We start from the raw sequence: 19,226 nt of genomic DNA on the forward strand, positions 1-19,226 counted from the left end.
ACAAGGTACATGCTGACAGGAGGAGAGAGAAGAGTGAGCGCAAAGTAAAAATAGAGAAAAAAGCCTAAAAAAGAGAATGCTGCCATCACATATAAAGACTGGTAAAGTGCAATATACACTACTCAAAAAAATTAAAGGAACACTTTTTAATCAGAGTATAGCATCAAGTCAGTTAAACTCCTGGGATATTGATCTGGTCAGTTAGGTAGCAGAGAGGATTGTTAATCAGTTTCAGCTGCTTTGGTGGTAATGAAATTAACAACAGGTGCACTAGATGGGCAACAATGAGACAACCCCAAAAACAGGAATGGTTTTATAGGTGGAGGCCACTGACAGTATTTTCCCTACTCATCTTTTCTGTTTTCACTAGTTTTGCATTTGGCTAGGGTCAGTGTCACTACTGGTAGCATGAGGCAATACCTGGACCCTACAGAGATTCCACAGGCAGTCCAACTCCTCCAGGATGGCACATCAATACGTGACATTGCCAGAAGGTTTGCTGTGTCTCCCAGCAAAGTCTCAAGAGTATGGAGGAGATTCCAGGAGAGAGGCAGTTACTCTAGGAGAGCTGGACAGGGCCGTAGAAGGTCCCTAACCTATCAGCAGGATCATTATCTGCTCCTTTGTGCAAAGAGGAACAGGATGAGCACTGCCAGAGCCCTACAAAATGACCTCCAGCAGACCACTGGTTTGAATGTCTCTGACCAACCAATCAGAAACAGACGTCATGAGGGTGGCCTGAGGGCCCGACATCCTCTAGTGGGCCCTGTGCTCACTGCCCAGCACCAAAGAGCTTGATTGGCATTTGCTATTGAACACCAGAATTGGCAGGTCCGCCACTGGCGCCCTGTGCTTTTCACAGATGAGAGCAGATTCACCCTGAACACATGTGATAGATGTGACAGAGTCTGGAGAAACCATGGAGAATGTTATGCTGCCTGTAACATGGTTCAACATGACAGTTTTGGTGGTGGGTCAGTGATGGTCTGGGGAGGCATATCCATGGAGGGATGCACAGACCTCTACAGGCTAGATAGTGGCACCCTGACTGCCATTAGGTACCGGGATGAAATCCTTGGACCCATTGTCAGACCCTATGCTGGTGCAGTGGGTCCTGGGTTCCTCCTGGTGCATGACAATGCCCGGCCTCATGTGGTGAGAGTATGCAGGCAGTTCCTGGAGGATGAAGGAATTGATACTACTGAATGGCCCCCACGCTCACCTGACCTAAATCCAATAGAACACCTCTGGGATATCATGTTTCGGTCCATCCAACACCGCCAGGTTGCACCTCAGACTGTCCAGGAGCTCAGTGATACCCTGGTCCAGATCTGGGAAGAAATACTCCAGGACCCCAACATTGTCAGGCATGCATACAAGGATGTGGGGGCCATACAAACTACTGAGGACCATTTTGAGTTGCTGCAATGAAATTTCTGCAAAATGGACTAGCCTGCTGCATCATTTTTTTCACTTTGATTTTCGTGGTGTCTTTGAATTCAGACACACATGTTAGACAAAGATATGTAAACATTATGGAAAGTGATGACATGTTTCACCTTGAAAGCAGAAGTGATGTAACATTCTTTTGCTTCCGCTGTGTGATGAGACACCTAGCTAACAGTCAGGAAGCCTCACTTTGGTCATTCACTGTGTGCGCTGCTAGTAATACAGAGCCATGTCAGAGCTTTCTGAGCTTAAAAGAGGGCAAACTGTTGTTGCTCGCTTAGCTAGTGCCTCTGTGACCGAAGTTACCAATTTATTTGCCATGTCGCAAGGTACAGTATCAAACATTATGACAGCATATACAGTTTCCAGGAAAATGTAATCAGAAGGATGAGACAGGCCATTTACCACTGATAGGGGTGCTTACAATGATCAGCTTTCATTTAGTTATATAAAACCTTTATCCCAAAAGGAAAAAAAACTCTTTGCTGTAACTGTCTGTAAAGTATTAGCTTGAATTCAGCTTCAGTTTGTTAGTGTATTTAAATCTGCTAGTACTTCTAACACTCACCAGGTGTCCCCTTTGAAAGATTTCCCCTTACCTTCTGCTGCAATGAAAACATAAAATTTTGAGTTTTGATCCTTTTCTGTGCTGGTGACAGTGGTCGCCATACAATTAGGCGTAGAATCTCCCCAGCAGGGGTCACAGACAGAAATGAGATTCCAACCCTTCTGTGTTCTATCCCAAAATTACTGTATATAAAAAAAAGCTTTACCAACAGATATCCCTTCAGCATTTGACACGTCTAGGAATGTTGGATGCCTGGTGGTCCCCCTCTGTGTGCTGTGCAGGAGCGTACATACAGGGGTTGCAATTGCGACCCGGTCCCATGCTCCAGGGGGCTTATGGGGCTCCCTGTACACCTGGAAAGGAGGGGTAGCGGGGGCAGCATATAGAGGAACCAGATCCTTTCAGTGGCTGCAGGAGGAAAATGTAGAGGATCGATTCCTCTATATGCAGCCCCCCCAGCCCCTCCTATCCACCTCCTGCTGTAATCAGGCTCCTGTGTACTCCACTGGCCCCCATCATCCCCCGCAGCACTGCGGGGTTCCCCCCTCTCCCATCGGCTGCTACAGGGGATGTGTCAGGATGGAGAGCGGGGAAGGAGACATCAAATGTGTAATTTACTGGCCCCTTCATTGTCATAATGAACAGAGTCAGTGATCCATACCAATCACTGGCTTTGTTCATTCATAACAGAGGCATAGTAAACTGTGTTTACTACGCTTCGGTGTATGAATGTATGGGAAGTTCTGTACAGAGCAATTCCTATCTATTCATTCTGTACAGCTGAGGCTGCCGAGATAGAGATTGAGGGCTGTGTCCTTAATCTCCTGTCTCTGTCTCAAAGGTGATCTTGTATCAAAGCCCGCCCACGGGTCTGCTAAAACACTGTAAAAATAAAAATTAAATTGGAAGAGAAAAAATAAATGAAATAAAGTGGTAAAAAAATAATTAAAAATGAAATAACAAAAGTAAAAAACTACTGACACCAGTGGAGGAACTACCAAGGTCATAAAGGTCGCACTTGTAACCGGGCCCTGGCGTTCTGCCAACATGGGGAGCCCTGGCCAGGGGTCAGGAAGGCTCTTTATGGTTTCCTGCACCTGGGCCCTGAAGGTTCTAATTATACTTCTGGTGCTGTGGTTCCTTCCTCCAACCCCTACGTCAGCACAGGAGTACACAGATGTAGATTCTGACAGAGTAGTGTAGAAGTGCATGGTGCCCAACAGGAGGCCAAGTACCTTACACTCAAGTGTTGCATGCTAAAGATAGGAAGAAAGGAGCCACAGGACCCAACAGGAGACCAGGTACCTGACACTTCCATAAGTTATAGATGTTAAAGATAGGAAGGAATGAACCATGGCAACCAGCAAGGGACCAACCATCTGACACTCCCAGAAGTGTCAGATGCTAAAGATAGAAAGGAACAAGACTTAGCACCCAGCAGGGGATCAAGTACCTGATACTTCCATAAGTGTCAAATGCTAAATATAGGAAGGAATGAAGCATGGTGCACAACTGGAGACTGGATACCTGACACTTCCAGAAGTGCCAGATTAAAAAGATAGAAAGGAACTATGGCGCTCAACAGGAGAGAAGGTACCCAATTCTTCCAGAAGTGTCAGAAGCTAAAGATAGGAAGGAACTATGGTGCCCAATAGGGGACAAGGTACCCAACTCTACCAGAAGTGTCAGATGATACAAATAGGAGGAAAAGAACCATGACAACCAACAGGGGACCAACAATCTGATACTTCCAGAAGTGTCAGATGCTAAAGATAGAAAGGAACAAGCCTTAGCACCTAGCAGGGGACCATGTACCTGACACTTCCATAAGTGTCAAATGCTAAAGATAGGAAGGAATATACCACTGGTGCCCAATTGGAGACTGGATGCCTGACGCTTCCAGAAGTGCCAAATGCTAAAGATAGGAAGGAACTATGGCACCCAAAAGGGGACCAGGTACCCAATTCTTCCAGAAGTGTCAGATGCTAAAGATAGGAAGGAACTATGGCGCCCAACAGGGGACCAGGTACCCAACTCTTCCTGAAGTGTCGATGCTAAAGATATGAAGGAACTATGGCGCCCAATGGGGTACCAGGTTTCCAGCTCTTCCAAAAGCGTCAGATGTTAAAGATAGGAAGGAACTATGGCGCCCAACAGGGGACCAGGTACCCAACTCTTCCTGAAGTGTCGATGCTAAAGATATGAAGGAACTATGGCGCCCAATGGGGTACCAGGTTTCCAGCTCTTCCAAAAGCGTCAGATGTTAAAGATAGGAAGGAACTATGGCGCCCAACAGGGGACGAGGTACCCAACTCTTCCTGAAGTGTAAGATGCTAAAGATAGGAAGGAACTATAGCGCCCAACAGAGGACCAGGTACCCAACTCTTCCTAAAGTGTAAGATGCTAAAGATAGGAAGGAACTATGGCACCCAAAAGGGGACCAGGTACCCAATTCTTCCAGAAGTGTTGATGCTAAAGATATGAAGGAACTATAGCGCCCAATGGGGTACCAGGTTTCCAACTCTTCCAAAAGTGTCAGATGTTAAAGATAGGAAGGAACTAAGGCACCCAACAGGGGACCAGGTACCAAACTCTTCCAGAAGTGTCAGACGCTAAAGATAGGAAGGAACTATGGGGCCCAACAGGGGACCAGGTACCCAACTCTTCCAGAAGTGACAGATGCTAAAGATAGGAAGGAATGAACCATGGCGCCCACCATGGGACCTTGTAGAATAGAACACAGGATGTAAACAGCACCCGGGGAAAAACTGTGGTATACACACCGAGAATAGCAACGCATAAGATGGAAGATCAGATGAAATAGTGTCGGCACTCTGAAAAGGGAAGGACAGGGAACGTACTAGGAGCACACAGGTATTTACCAAATAATATTCATGCACAAAAATGTTAGGTAGTGCACACATCAAGAGTAATTAATGACCACTAAAAAATGCTCAGGATTACTGACACTTTATTCCTGGCTTCTAGTTTCCATCTTGGGTAACTGTTTTTTCTTTTAGAAACCTTTGGATTGCACAGGTTTGCCTACTTGGATTCTGTAACCCCAGTCAAAATGTTTATTTAATTTTAAACAAAGCAGCAGAGGGTCAGAGCCCATGTCAGGTTTTTATCAAAGTGAGTGTATAGCCAAATTTAATTTTTTCAGTTTTGGATTTGGTAGAAAACCCAGTATTAAACCCCAAAACGAAAATGTATTAAATTGCAGCACATCAGTTCTTAGATGTGGTGGCTGCATTAGTTTGTTTTAGGCATTTTTATTTTATTTTCATCTGGTAATCTGGCCAAGAAGTTATTTTTCAATGCCCCTTAACAGACCAAGTTATTAAAAGTAACACTTAGGCTGCATTCACACTTGAGCGATTTGTGGCTTGAAACTCCAAAAATGCTCAAACTTAAAAAATCAATTGTTCTCTATGGTGCCTGTTCACACCTGATTGTGTGAACAGACACCATAGAGAACAATTGATTTTTTAAGTTTGGGCATTTTTCAAGCTACAAATCGCTCAAGTATGACTGTAGCCTTAAAGGGTTGGGATAAATCATTTATCACTGACAGAGGTGTTTTCAGTGATTAATTTATGTGAAACCTTTCTCCTAAAAGGAAAAACAAAAGCTGTTGCCTTAAAGCTGTAGTCTCCAAACTGCGGCCCTTTGCTTGCTTTTATCTGGCCCTTGGGGCACTATTTCATCCACTGATACCAACAATGGGGCATAATTCCCCCCAATGACACCAATGAGAGGGCACAATTCATCCCAATGACAACAACGATGGCGCCCACTGACAACAATGATGGGGCATAATTCACCCTACTGACACAAATGATGGGACGCTGTTCCTCCATATGACACCAACGATGGGTCACAATTTCTCCCAGTGACACCAACAATGGGGCCCATTGACACAGCTGATGGGGCACAGTTCCTCTCACTGACACCAACGATGTGGCACAATTCCTCCCACTGACACCAAAGATTTTGATCCCACTGATCCCACAAGATCCCACTGACACCATTGTTTTTGCTCCACTGACATCAGGACATTTTCTACTTTCAAAGTCTGAAGGACAGTAAACTGGCCCTTTGTCTAGAAAGTTTGGAGACCCCTGCCTTAAAGGATAAGGTCATCTTATGACCAATAATAACAAATGCACATTTTTTGCAGTTAACAAAATGTTAATTTATTATTTTTGGTTGCAGGAGCCTGTAAAGCATTGCACCAGCAACCAGCAGATCGCTAGTGCCATGCAGGTCTCCTGCAGATCTGTCAGTATATCTGTTTGCAGGTACAGGATGTAGATATTCTGACAGGAAGAATCAATCAACTACCACAGCGCCCAGCCACTAAGGTTGTCGGGACTTGTAGTTCACTCGTTCACAGAACACTGTGAATGAGTGTCGTGGCCATGTGGACGGAGCTGTTTTTAAACCTGACAGCTAGTACGGGGAACTGCTCCCCATACTTCTGTCGGGGGGGGGGGGGGTCAGCGGGTGGTGGCTGCAGCATTGGGAATATGTTACATTGTTACATGTGCCACCCAATAAACGCGTTTAATGTGGAACATGTTCCCAAAGGTGAACTTACCCTTTAAAGTGGTTGTAAACCTCAGACATGAAATATGAACAAGGCATATCTCTCTATAGTGTGTGCTTGTCTGAATTAAGAGCACTAAGTGTCATTTCTGCCTGCTGCTTCATTCCTCTGCTATCAGTATCACTAACTTCTGACAAGTTTTCCTGGTGACAGGGGAGGGACCTCCAGCAGATTGGCAGCCTCAGCTCTGTTCCAATGTGCTGTGTGGAGGGGATGTGTCTCTTTCCTCCAATCAGCTCTCTGAGCTCTCCTCACTGAGCTCTGTAGAGTGTAATTTCAGCAGTCCACCCCCTTTTTTCTGAACTCTCAGCCAAGCTTTGTAAATTCAGTACTTTGAATTGCTGTAGAAAAGAGGGGGTTGCAGATAAAAAGGTACAACAACTTATGTAGGATGATTTGTTTCATCTCTGTGTATCACCTGAGGCCAGTCACTTCACTGGGTATGTGGAAGGGTTTACAACAACTTTACCACCCCGGTCACATTGGTTGTGACTTTCCATGCGATTTGCGATGCCATGCGAGTTGAAAATCACATGGCAAGTCACACTCTATTGCCCGCAATTAAAGCGGTCATATTGGTGCAATTACGACTTGGTTAGAGCCTCACCGATTTCTAAAGTAGTGCATGCACTACTTCAGGTGTGACCTGCATAGATATCTGGGCAGATGTCTTGCAAGTTACACCTCAAGTCGGTAAGACATCTGACTTTGAAATTGTGCCACTTTACTGGAAGTGGCACGATTTCAAAGTTGGATCGCTGTGACCGGGACCTAACCGTTTAAAATGTTAGCTGGAGTTCAGATTCAATTTGTTAGTCAAGTCCATCTAAATCTACTAGCCTAGCACTGACCTCTCTCGAGACTGACAATGCTTCTCACTGCAGGTGTCTCCACTGCTCCTCCATCCAGAGTGGAGACACCCTCTAACAGGAAGTGTGCTACTGGCCAAATCATCTGGTGAAAATAAAGGAAAGAAAGCTTAAACATGAAAATGAATGCAGCCATCACGTCTAAGAATTGGTAAGCTGAAACATTATACATTTTTGTTTTGGGGTTTAATACCACTTTAAAACCCATATCAGTGTATTGTTGATGTCTGTTTACATGCATTTTCTTTCATTTCCTGTCTCTGACACACAACAAGAAGTTAGATGAAATCTCTCAAGATTGTCCTGAGAACTGACGTCCCCATTGGAAAATGTTCTCTAACCTCTTGTTTCGGGGCAAATGTGAAAATGTTGGCTTTCTCCTCATTGGGAATACAGACAAAATAAAAACTTGACAGATGATCTGACCATTCCCCACACTATCCGGATACATTTAAATGTCTCTTTCCAATAAGCTCTATTAAAATATTATTATTATTATTATTATTAATAATAATAATAATAATAATAATAATAATAATCCTTGATCTAGGTCCCCCAGTCCTTTCTATTTGAACGTCAGCAAAGAAAACTTTCAGCAAGCGGCCATTGTTCTGGAGTCCTAAGTACATAGTTTTCTATGGGATAGGCTCACACAAAATGGCTCCGGCGCCGGAGACAACACAGCAGCAGCTGTTTACACCTCACAAATTGAATCTTCTGATTGGGGATGGCGTCGGGTGGAAGAACTGCGGAAGTGATGTAAGAGATTTGGATTTTTTTTCTTGGCTTGTCAGCTGAGATCTGCGGGCCGGAGAGTGAGGAGTGAGCCGGGGATGACAGTCCGGGGAGCTGAGTGAGGACGGGCGGCCCAGGCAAGGTGAGGGCGGCTCCTCCATCCTCTGCCATCTCTCCCCCTGATGGTGACTCATTGTACATAGGGCTGTCACCTACATATTTCAGGCTGGCAGGACAGGCAGATGTTTTTGTACACGGACAGATGTGATTGTATGTCAGATCCCTCTATTGATCTGGGCATGTTGGGGGAGGGGGCTCTGGGTGTCACATGTACAGCAGTGCTGCCCCCCACAGGGTGCTCTCCACTCCCTCCTACCATTCTCATTACAGGTCACCTCACCCAGAACTGATGAAAGATCTCCTCTGCTGATGTCCGGATAGGAGGAAGGTGACAGATCTGGGTACACTTCACCATGTGCTCCTGTTTACCAGCTGAAGAGGTCAGGTCCTGGAATGTGTCGGTCCTCTGTGTGCCCCCTGTAGCCGTCATATAGTTGGTGCTATCCCTATACAGCAGGGGTTCCCAAAATGTATTCTAAGATACAGGCTGCACAGTAACATTGGTTGTTAGGATGCAGGCTGGCAGTTGTCATTGGTTGCTAGGATGCAGGCTGGCAGGTGCCATTGATCGCTAGGGTGCAGGATGGCAAATGTTATTGGTTGCTAGGATGCAGGCTGCCAGGTGGCACAGTGTCATTGACTGCTAGGATGCAAGCTTCAGAGTGTCATTGGTTGCTAGGAAGCAGGCTACACGGTGTCATTGGTTGCTAGGATACAGGCAGCCAGGCTGCACAATGTCTTTGGTTGTTAGAATGAAGGCTGGTAGGCATCATTAGTTGCTAGGATACAGGCTGCTCAGCATCATTGGTTGCTAGGATACCAGCTGTACAGCGTTACTGGTTGCTAGGATAACGACTATGCAGCATTACTGGTTACTAGGGTACAGGCTGCTCAGCATCACTGGTTGCTAGGATACAGGCTGCTCAGCATCATTGGCTGCTAAAATACCAGCTGTGCAGCATCACTGGTTGCAAGGATACCGGCTGCGCAGCGTCACTGGTTGTTGGGATACCGGCTGCGCAGCGTCACTGGTTGTTGGGATACCGGCTGCGCAGCGTCACTGGTTGTTGGGATACCGGCTGCGCAGCGTCACTGGTTGTTGGGATACCGGCTGCGCAGCGTCACTGGTTGTTGGGATACCGGCTGCGCAGCGTCACTGGTTGTTGGGATACCGGCTGCGCAGCGTCACTGGTTGTTGGGATACCGGCTGCGCAGCGTCACTGGTTGTTGGGATACCGGCTGCGCAGCGTCACTGGTTGTTGGGATACCGGCTGCGCAGCGTCACTGGTTGTTGGGATACCGGCTGCGCAGCGTCACTGGTTGTTGGGATACCGGCTGCGCAGCGTCACTGGTTGTTGGGATACCGGCTGCGCAGCGTCACTGGTTGTTGGGATACCGGCTGCGCAGCCTCACTGGTTGTTGGGATACCGGCTGCGCAGCGTCACTGGTTGTTGGGATACCGGCTGCGCAGCGTCACTGGTTGTTGGGATACCGGCTGCGCAGCGTCACTGGTTGTTGGGATACCGGCTGCGCAGCGTCACTGGTTGTTGGGATACCGGCTGCGCAGCGTCACTGGTTGTTGGGATACCGGCTGCGCAGCGTCACTGGTTGTTGGGATACCGGCTGCGCAGCGTCACTGGTTGTTGGGATACCGGCTGCGCAGCGTCACTGGTTGTTGGGATACCGGCTGCGCAGCGTCACTGGTTGTTGGGATACCGGCTGCGCAGCGTCACTGGTTGTTGGGCTACCGGCTGCGCAGCGTCACTGGTTGTTGGGATACCGGCTGCGCAGCGTCACTGGTTGTTAGGATACCGGCTGCGCAGCGTCACTGGTTGTTAGGATACCGGCTGCGCAGCGTCACTGGTTGTTAGGATACCGGCTGCGCAGCGTCACTGGTTGCTAGGATACAGGCTGTGCAGCTTCATTGATTGCTAGGATGCAGACTGCCAGGTGTCATTGGTTGCTGGGATGTAGGTGTATGGACTGCACAGCATTGCTAGAATGCCAACCTGCATCCTAGCAACCAATGACACCTGTCAGCCTTTATCCTAGCAACCAATGATACCTGGCTGCATGGTATCATTGGTTATTAACATGCTGGTGTCTGTCCACTGACACTTTGGAAATGCATGACAATGTGTGACCTGGCTTCCTGCATCCTAGCAACTGGTGACACCTGCCAGTCTGTTCATCATTAAATATTTTTTTTTCAGAGCTGAGAGATGAGCTCATCAGTGTACTGCTTCTCCTTTCACCATCCAGTCACTGGGGGAGGGACAAGACCATTACTCACCTTCAGCAGGGAAACATCAGGTCTTCTGCCCTGCCAGACAAGGCTTTGCTGTATGACAGAGGGGCTAATGGTGGTCTCTGAACAGAGTAAGGCTTAGAACACAGCAGGCTGGTTGGTCCTAAACTGACATTTCTGCTGCAAAAGGTATTCTGTCATACATACAGTACAGCTTTACATTTCATTGTAGGTAGCCAGACAAAGGGATTGCTTTACTAAAACTGGAGAGTTCAAAATCTGGTGCAGCTCAGCCTAGAAACCAATCAGCGTCCAGATTGTATTGTAAAAGCTTAATTGAACAAGGTGAAGTTAGAATCTGATTGGCCGCAATGCCCAGCTGCACCAGATTTTGCACTCTCCACGTTTAGTAAATCAACCCCAAAGTATTGTATCAAAAAGAAGAAAAAAACTTCCTGCGCACAACAGACTGAACTTCGCATATGCGGACGAATCTTCATGCCTCTTTGCATTCAGTTCAGTAGTGCAGCTCTGTGCAGCCCCTGCGGGCTGGGGTAGCCCAAGATGGCACTGTAAAACAAGAAAAAGGGGCGCACCAGCCTTGCGCATTACCTCAATACAAACTTTATTTATAAAACGTGGCAAATATATACTCACAAACGCCAAGACACAGGCATATTATATCCGACATGAGTCCATGGTCTAAAATATTGCGCGATTTCCACATGCAAGAGGATGCTCAAAAATGGCTGATGGGTTTGAGGGGGGATCCCCTTTTCCTCAGAGCCTCTGAAGAAGAGGGTACTCCCCCTCGAAACACGTCATCCATTTCAAGGATGCTCAAAAATGGTTGACTTGTTTGAGGGGGATCCCCTCTTCCTCAGAGTTTTTTGAGGAAGAGAGTACCACCCCCTTAAAACGCGTCAGCCATTTTCGAGCATCCTTGAAATGGATGAAGTGTTTTGAGGGGGGTACCTCCTTCTTCAGAGGCTCTGAGGTCAAGGGGATCCCCCCTCAAACCCGTCACCCATTTTCGAGCATCCTCTTGCATGTGGAACGCATGCAATATTCCAGACCATGGACTCATGTATGGATATGATATGCCTGTGTCTTGGTGTTTGTGAGTATATGTCTGCCACGTTTTATAAATAAAGTTTGCATTGAGGTAATGCACAAGGCTGATGCGCCCCTTTCTTTTTCCTGTTTTGTAGCCCCAAAGTATTTTATACCTGTGCTAGTCTATGATGCCTTTTATTTGGACTTTACTTTCATTGGCTGTGCGCTCATTGAAAAATTATTTATTGGTGGTGAGGACACCTGATTAGCCTTCTTGAACCTCTGATAAGAACTTTGTGTATCTTTATTACTTCTTCTAGTTTGTATTTATCTTGTGTAATTATTGCCAACCATTCCGTCTTGTGACATCTACTGGTATGTTATTACCAAACTATAATTGGAAGACGTGTATTCATCCATGAAGTGCTGTTAGACGCAGCAATTCATTGAATTCAATTATTCCGGCTTATCTCCCTACTTTTACATGTAATAAATGCGTCTACACGCCTGATTCATCTAGAAGGATCTGGGGGTTCTGGTAGATCACAAGCTTAATAATGGCATGCAATGCCAAGCTGCGGGTTCTAAAGCGAGCAAAATCCTCTCTTGTATTAAAAGAGGTATAGACTCCAGAGAGAGAGATATCATGTATAATACATAAGGGGGGATATGATCACCATGTATAATACATAAGGGGGGATATGATCTCCATGTATAATACATAAGGGGGGATATGATCACCATGTATAATACATAAGGGGGATATGATCACCATGTATACTACATAAGGGGGGGATATGATCTCCATGTATAATACATAAGGGGGGATATGATCTCCATGTATAATACATAAGGGGGGATATGATCACCATGTATAATACATAAGGGGGGATATGATCACCATGTATAATACATAAGGGGGGATATGATCTCCATGTATAATACATAAGGGGGGATATGATCTCCATGTATAATACATAAGGGGGATATGATCTCCATGTATAATACATAAGGGGGGATATGATCACCATGTATAATACATAAGGGGGGATATGATCTCCATGTATAATACATAAGGGGGGATATGATCTCCATGTATAATACATAAGGGGGATATGATCTCCATGTATAATACATAAGGGGGATATGATCTCCATGTATAATACATAAGGGGGGATATGATCTCCATGTATAATACATAAGGGGGGATATGATCTCCATGTATAATACATATGGGGGGATATGATCTCCATGTATAATACATAAGGGGGGGGGGATATGATCTCCATGTATAATACATAAGGGGGGGGGGATATGATCTCCATGTATAATACATAAGGGGGGATATGATCTCCATGTATAATACATAAGGGGGGATATGATCACCATGTATAATACATAAGGGGGGATATGATCTCCATGTATAATACATATGGGGGGATATGATCACCATGTATAATACATAAGGGGGGATATGATCTCCATGTATAAATACATCAGTGGTTCATATAGTGAACTCGGTGTGGAGTTATTCACCCTGAGGTCATCACAGAGGACAAGGGGGCACTCTTTACATCTGGAGGAAAAGAAATGTAATCTCCAAACACGGAAAGGTTTCTTCACAGTGAGAGCTGTGAAAATGTGGAATAGACTCCCTCAAGAGTTGGTTCTGGCCAGCTCAGTGGATTGCTTTAAAAAAGGCCTGGATTCTTTCCTAGATACACAAAATATAACTGGATATAACATTTATAGGTAAACTTGATCCAGGGAATATCTGATTGCCTCTTGGGGGATCAGGAAGGAATTTTTTCCCTGCAGGAGCAAATTGAATTATGCTTTGCTGGTTTTTTTGCCTTCCTCTGGATCAACTGTGGGTATAGGATTATAACTTTTTTTTTTTTTTGTTAATGGTTGAACTGGATGGGCTTTTGTCTTTTTTCAGCCAGACTAACTATGTAACTATATTTAAAGGAGAACCATTGTAAAAGTATTGTATCCCAGGATTCTATAATACATGTAAAAAATACTATTTAGTGTTTGCATTTTTTCTTTTTATTCCATGAGCTTTTATATTATTCTTCACACTTACATGCAGGCCAGGCTGTCCTGTAAAAGTGATGATGACAAGGGATGGGATGATATATAACATTGCCAGAAGATTCTTGATTAGTAGCAACAGCAGCTTGATAATTAGTAATCTCTTTAACCCCTTCCCATCCAGCCCTGGCATCCCTTTAACTGGGTTGTTATGCCTGGGGGGGGGGCGAAGAGAACTGCTCAATCATATGGAGCTGTAATTGGCTGTCACATAATCAGGAGCCAGTCGCTCCGGCTCCCAATCTTTACTAGAGATCAAGAGTGGTCTGACAGCTCAGTCACTGTGCAGTGAGCACGATCTCAGTCCAGAAACCTCATGGAAATGTGTGGAGTTTAAAGGTCAAAGCTCACCCCCTTTGCTGATGTACATATGCATTACATGGGTGGAAAAAGCTTAAAGCCCAAATCCAGGAATGAAAAAAAAAATAAAATCCACAGCTTTTTTTGGACTCCAATCCCTAACTTTAAAGGTTGCTTGCTTGTTATATCTAGGGGCAGGGCTGCTGTTAGAAACCACGGGGTCCCATACAGCCAACCTGACAAGGCCCCCCCCCCAAAATAATAACAGTTTACTATGCTCGCTCCAGTTATGAATGATCACAGTGAGTGATTGGTTCCAATCATTCATTGTGTTCGTTCACGAAAGGAAGGGTCTGGTAAATACAGTGACATATTCCCCCACTATCCATCCTAAAGAATCCTATTGTGTGCTTGCAGCTGCCGAAGGCAAGGAGTGGAGGGAAGCTGGCAGCATTGTGGGGTGGGGGCACACAGGGGGGTCTTGGGCAGCAGGGGGAAACATATGGTGCACAGGGAGGGAGATGGGTGCAGTGGAGGGGGGGGGGCAATTACTGGAACTGATCCCCTGTATGGCTCTCTCTGCAGCAGCTGAAAGCCAACAGGAAGGAGAGAAGAAGAAGCCATCTTTCAGCTGCTGCAGAGAGCCATACAAGGGATTGGTTTCAGTAATTTCCCTCCCCCATGCTGTGCTGATCACCCTCCCTGCTCACATCCCATTCACCCAGCTTTCTGGGCCCCCCTGCTGGCCCGGACCCCATACAGGAGGACTGGTGGTACCCCTTTATCCACGGCCCTGTCTAGGGGATTGCAGAAGAGGCTGATTCACTTATCTGATTTCTTGCCCCTACCGGCTCCTTCTCAACCTGAAGCATCCTAACTCTAAATTGATGTCAAACTGATGTCTTTGCCTCAAGTTCTCCAATAGTCCCCTATGTGATAGCATATGAGTGACAGGTCATCTTTGTAGGGGGGGGTGGGGGGTGGAGGGGCAATGTGTTCAAGGAGGGGGCAGGAGAGGAGCAGTGTATACAGAGAGGCTCCCTCACTGGCTGTCACTATGGGGTTTATTTATTAAAGCTGGAGAGTGCAAAATCAGGCTCATTTCTGCATAGAAACCAATCAGCTTCCAGGTTTTATTGCCAAAGCTTAACTGAACTAGTTGAGGTTAGAAGCTGATTGGTTTCTGTACAGTAGTGAGTCTGATTTTGCACTCTCCAGCTTTAGTAAAAAAAACCCTTTATGTCGTGCCGTTTTTTTAAATGCTATTGCCGGGTTTTTTTTTTCTTCACTATAGCTCTATGACTATGAGCTGTCACTTTCCCCAGAGCTAAAGGAAACTTTGTTTCTTTTAGCTCGGGGAAAGAAACGAAAAATAAACTTTTGTTTCTTTTAGCTTCGGGAAAGTGACAGCTGTTTCGGTGGCCGAAATTTCGGTGCATCCCTAGTTTTAGTCATGCTACAAAATATGTACTATTGACACATCAGCGCTCTGAAATTGTTATAAAGGTGTCTATGGTTTTCCATCTTTGGTCTCTGTCATATACCTCCCCTTGGTTCGGATGGAGCTGATTATATCCTAAGAGTCGTCACATTGTTTTTAGAGATTTGGCACACTTGAGCGTAAAAGTCTGAAGAAGCGGTTGTTACCGCGACACGTGTAGTTCTTCGCCTTTAACAAGTGTAACTCATACATTATGATCTTTGTATTATAACTTGTTTGAATAAAATTTGCGATGTATTTTTACATATATCAATCTGTATTTTTGATCTGTTTCATTTATATATTCACCGATAGGTCACCCTAGATTTCCCTCTTTTTCTTCTTTGCATACTCTTTAGGGGAGGACTCGCTCCTCTTCCTTTGCCCTTGCAGTAATGGTTTGCTTCTTCAGCTATTTTGTTTAACATTTCACAATTACAAGTTTCTTTTTTCACTTCCCTATTCAATGTAACAGACCTGTGCTTTTTTAAAATGTTTTTGTACATCTTATATTTGTGAATTGTATTCTGTCTGTATGTCTAGACCGCTATTGACTGCAAACACGGTTGCAGAGGTACGGCCAGGGGCGGACTGACAACTCATGGGGCCCCCGGGCAACAGAGGATCATGGGGCCCCTGTGTCAATGCCCAAACTCAAAAAAGCCTATGAAAAAGGTACCAGGGGCATCTCATGGGGCCTCCTACTGACCCCGGGCCCTTGGGCAGTGCCCAAGTTTCCAAATGGTCAGTCCGCCCCTGGGTACGGCCATGTACATGACTTCATACTTTGCTCATATTTTTCAGTACTGTTGCTACATAGTCTGATTGCATAGACTCAGCACCCCCACACATTCACTTTTCTGGAAGTTAAAGCGGGATGTACTTTTTTAAGAAGTCATCCACAAGTAGACATGCCGGGACATTTTGCCATAATAATGATTCAAAGTGGAAGTTCAGTAAAATCTAACTAACGCTAAACCTACTCCCACCCCCATTCTAAGCCTATCTGATCTACCCTGTAGAGGAAAGATCTACCGTATATACTTACCTCTCCTGAAGTCGCTCTGGTCCGGTCACATGATCGGGACCAGAGTGGAACTTGCACTTCAGATTTAGCTTTTTTTCCTCAGATGATGGAGTTTAAAGTGTTAGTTCACCTTTCATTTTGGGTGCAGTCACACCTATATAGGCATATACTGCCTGCGATTAGATGCGAGAACCCCAACGGGCGTTCCCGCGATTAGCTGCGAGTAGGCATTGGGAGGCTGCCGGTTCTCACAGCTAATCGCATCCACTTCCATGTAATCGCTCATGCAGCGATCACATGTGAGTGATCGGCCCTGGACACAGCGTGCCATCATGGAAGCACTGCGCAGAGAAGAAGGAAAAGAGTGGGGATTCCACACTTCTGGACCACTGGATCAGCTGTGGGAGTCCTGACCGCTCTGGATCCAGACGTACAGCGAGGACAAGGGGGGCTGGGAGGGTGCTAGTTCACCTTTTACTTTTTTTGTCTGTAAAGGTGAACCAACCCTTTATGGTTTAATTGAAATAATACAGATTTATTGAGCACTAATGAGAGCAATTGGTGGCTTGCATTTTTACTTATAGTTTAGGACTGTTGCACATTATTTTTCAGGCTAGGTTCACCCTTGTACTTTCTTGTGCTTTTTAACGTGCTTTGTTTTCCTCTCATGCATTTCTCAAGGACTCCTATTGAAGCCTATGGAGCCATTAAATTTCACATGTACACCTTTCCCAAGGCACACAGAAGAGCGTTGCATAGGTGTGAGAGTGCCCTATAGACCAATGGTCTCCAAACTGCAGCCTGAGGGCCGGATGTGGCCCTTTGCTTGCTTTTATCTAGCCCTTGGGGCACTAATTCATCCACTGATACCAACAAGGGGGCATATTTCCTCCCACTGACACCAAAAAAGGGGCACAATTCCTCCCAATGACACCAACAATGAGGCCCAATGACACCAATAGTGGGACAGAAGTCCTCCCAATGACACTACTGATGGGGCGCCATTCCTCTCACTTACATCAGTACCTTTTCTACTCCCAATGGCCATTGTGGCCCTCCTAAAGTCTGAAGGACAGTAAACTGGCCCTTTGTTTAGAAAGTTTGAAGACCTCTACTACAGACAATAATGGGATACCTCTTATCATGCAAGACATCAGCGGGTGGGAACAGGGACTCAGGTTTCCATTTGCTGTGTCCTATGTGATGAGCATTGATGGAGGAAGTAGACCTCAATGTGCCCTAATTTGCTGATTAGTCAGTTGGGGTAAAGTGAGATGTTTTGTCTTACGACTCAATGGGAGGTTTTCTGTGCTGAGATATGCGCTATGGACATTTGTGTTTTTCGGAGACATTCTTTGTATGTCTTGTTTAGCACGCTGTGTATGTAGTCGGCTGATTTACTTTATATTGACTTTATATTGACCTCTCTGCTTTTAAGTGCTTTTATGTTTCCATAAATATATTCAAGTCCTACATGTGTCTCTAAGGTTTCATTTGGCCTTCCTCTCTGCTTTGTTGCTCTTTGCATCTCTGGGCATTGAGGGTTCAGAATTTGCCCATTTCACACACAGTAGGAATACCAGTAACCCCATGGGGGTAGGTCTAAGTGAGATGAAATATGGATGAGGACCCCTGTTTCTTCACCTTTTCTGTATAAAAAAGACCTTTCATGGTTGGAAGACGTTTTACGCTCCTTCCAGAGATGTCCTGTTAAACTCTAGTGTGGCCAGTTAGCTGCCCAATTGGTGCGTCACTGGTCTCTTTTGCCTTTGCAATTTTAGCTGACATAAAAAGTTTCTCTGTAACCTTGATGTCTTGCAGCATTGATCCAGCACAGTATTTGGGTATCCCCAGAGGATAAAGAAGATCGGTAACAATGAGTGGAGCTGCCCTCGGGATAGAGATTGTATTTGTATTTTTTCTTGCCCTCTTCCTCCTCCACCGATATGGAGACTTCAAGAAGCAGCACAAACTCGTCTTGGTGGGCACACTACTCGCCTGGTGGCTGTGCTTTATAATGGTCTTTATCATACCTCTGGATGTCAGTACGGTGAGTGCAATGTAAGCAAAGGGTAAGATGCACATAGAATTTGTGATTATAAAGGTCTGGATGAGCTACAGCTTAGGATCCCACCAACACTTCCTTGTAGAAAGTGGCATTTTAGATGTGATCAATCATCCATAAACCGTCTTCTAAACAGAATTTTTAGTTTATTTTGGTATAAAAACATATACAAGGACAAAACAAGATTGCAGTGTTTCAGTAGGTTCACTCCTTTATTGGGATTATAAATTGGATGTGATTTTTTTTTTTTTTTTTCTCCTGCTTTTAACAGGAATATTTTTAAATAGCTGCAATAAAGAAAGTTATTAATGGACAGTGCTGATGGTCATTTGCCAGTAGAGTATGTTCACACATCTGTATCCTGAAATTTCAGGATCTACAATTCCCAAAAGTGACATTTTTAGTTTTGGTTGAATATCCTTGTATGAAATCACCTACTGAAGTCTGTATCATTCTGAAGAGTTCGGTAGTGAGACCTCTCCATCGGGGTTCCAGTCTCTGCCTACCCATTCTCTTCCTACCTCACCATTGTGAATCGGTATTCCTCCATTTCTCTTTGATATGTAATAGTGGATATATCAGCAAGAATGTGATCTCTTG

At 45.2% G+C, this 19,226-nt stretch overlaps 1 protein-coding gene across 2 annotated transcripts in view; it reads left to right on the forward strand.

The window, feature by feature from the left end:
* Positions 1-8,238: 8,238 nt before the first annotated feature.
* Positions 8,239-19,226, forward strand: part of LMBRD2 (LMBR1 domain containing 2) — a 71,274-nt gene continuing 60,286 nt past the window's right edge. The window contains exons 1-2 of one of the 2 annotated variants that reach the window (XM_089689425.1): positions 8,239-8,375; positions 18,383-18,611. In XM_089689425.1, the coding sequence (XP_089545551.1) occupies positions 18,438-18,611 (174 nt within the window). In that variant the 5' untranslated portion in view covers positions 8,239-8,375; positions 18,383-18,437. Of the gene's footprint in view, positions 8,376-8,621; positions 8,734-18,382; positions 18,612-19,226 lie in introns of those variants that run through there. The other variant, XM_089689426.1, reaches the window with a different exon arrangement.

Source organism: Staurois parvus, unplaced genomic scaffold (genome assembly GCF_062004578.1).
Source record: "Staurois parvus isolate SC_StPar_1 unplaced genomic scaffold, SC_StPar_1.0 ptg000475l, whole genome shotgun sequence".
Classification (NCBI taxonomy): Eukaryota; Metazoa; Chordata; class Amphibia; order Anura; family Ranidae; genus Staurois; species Staurois parvus.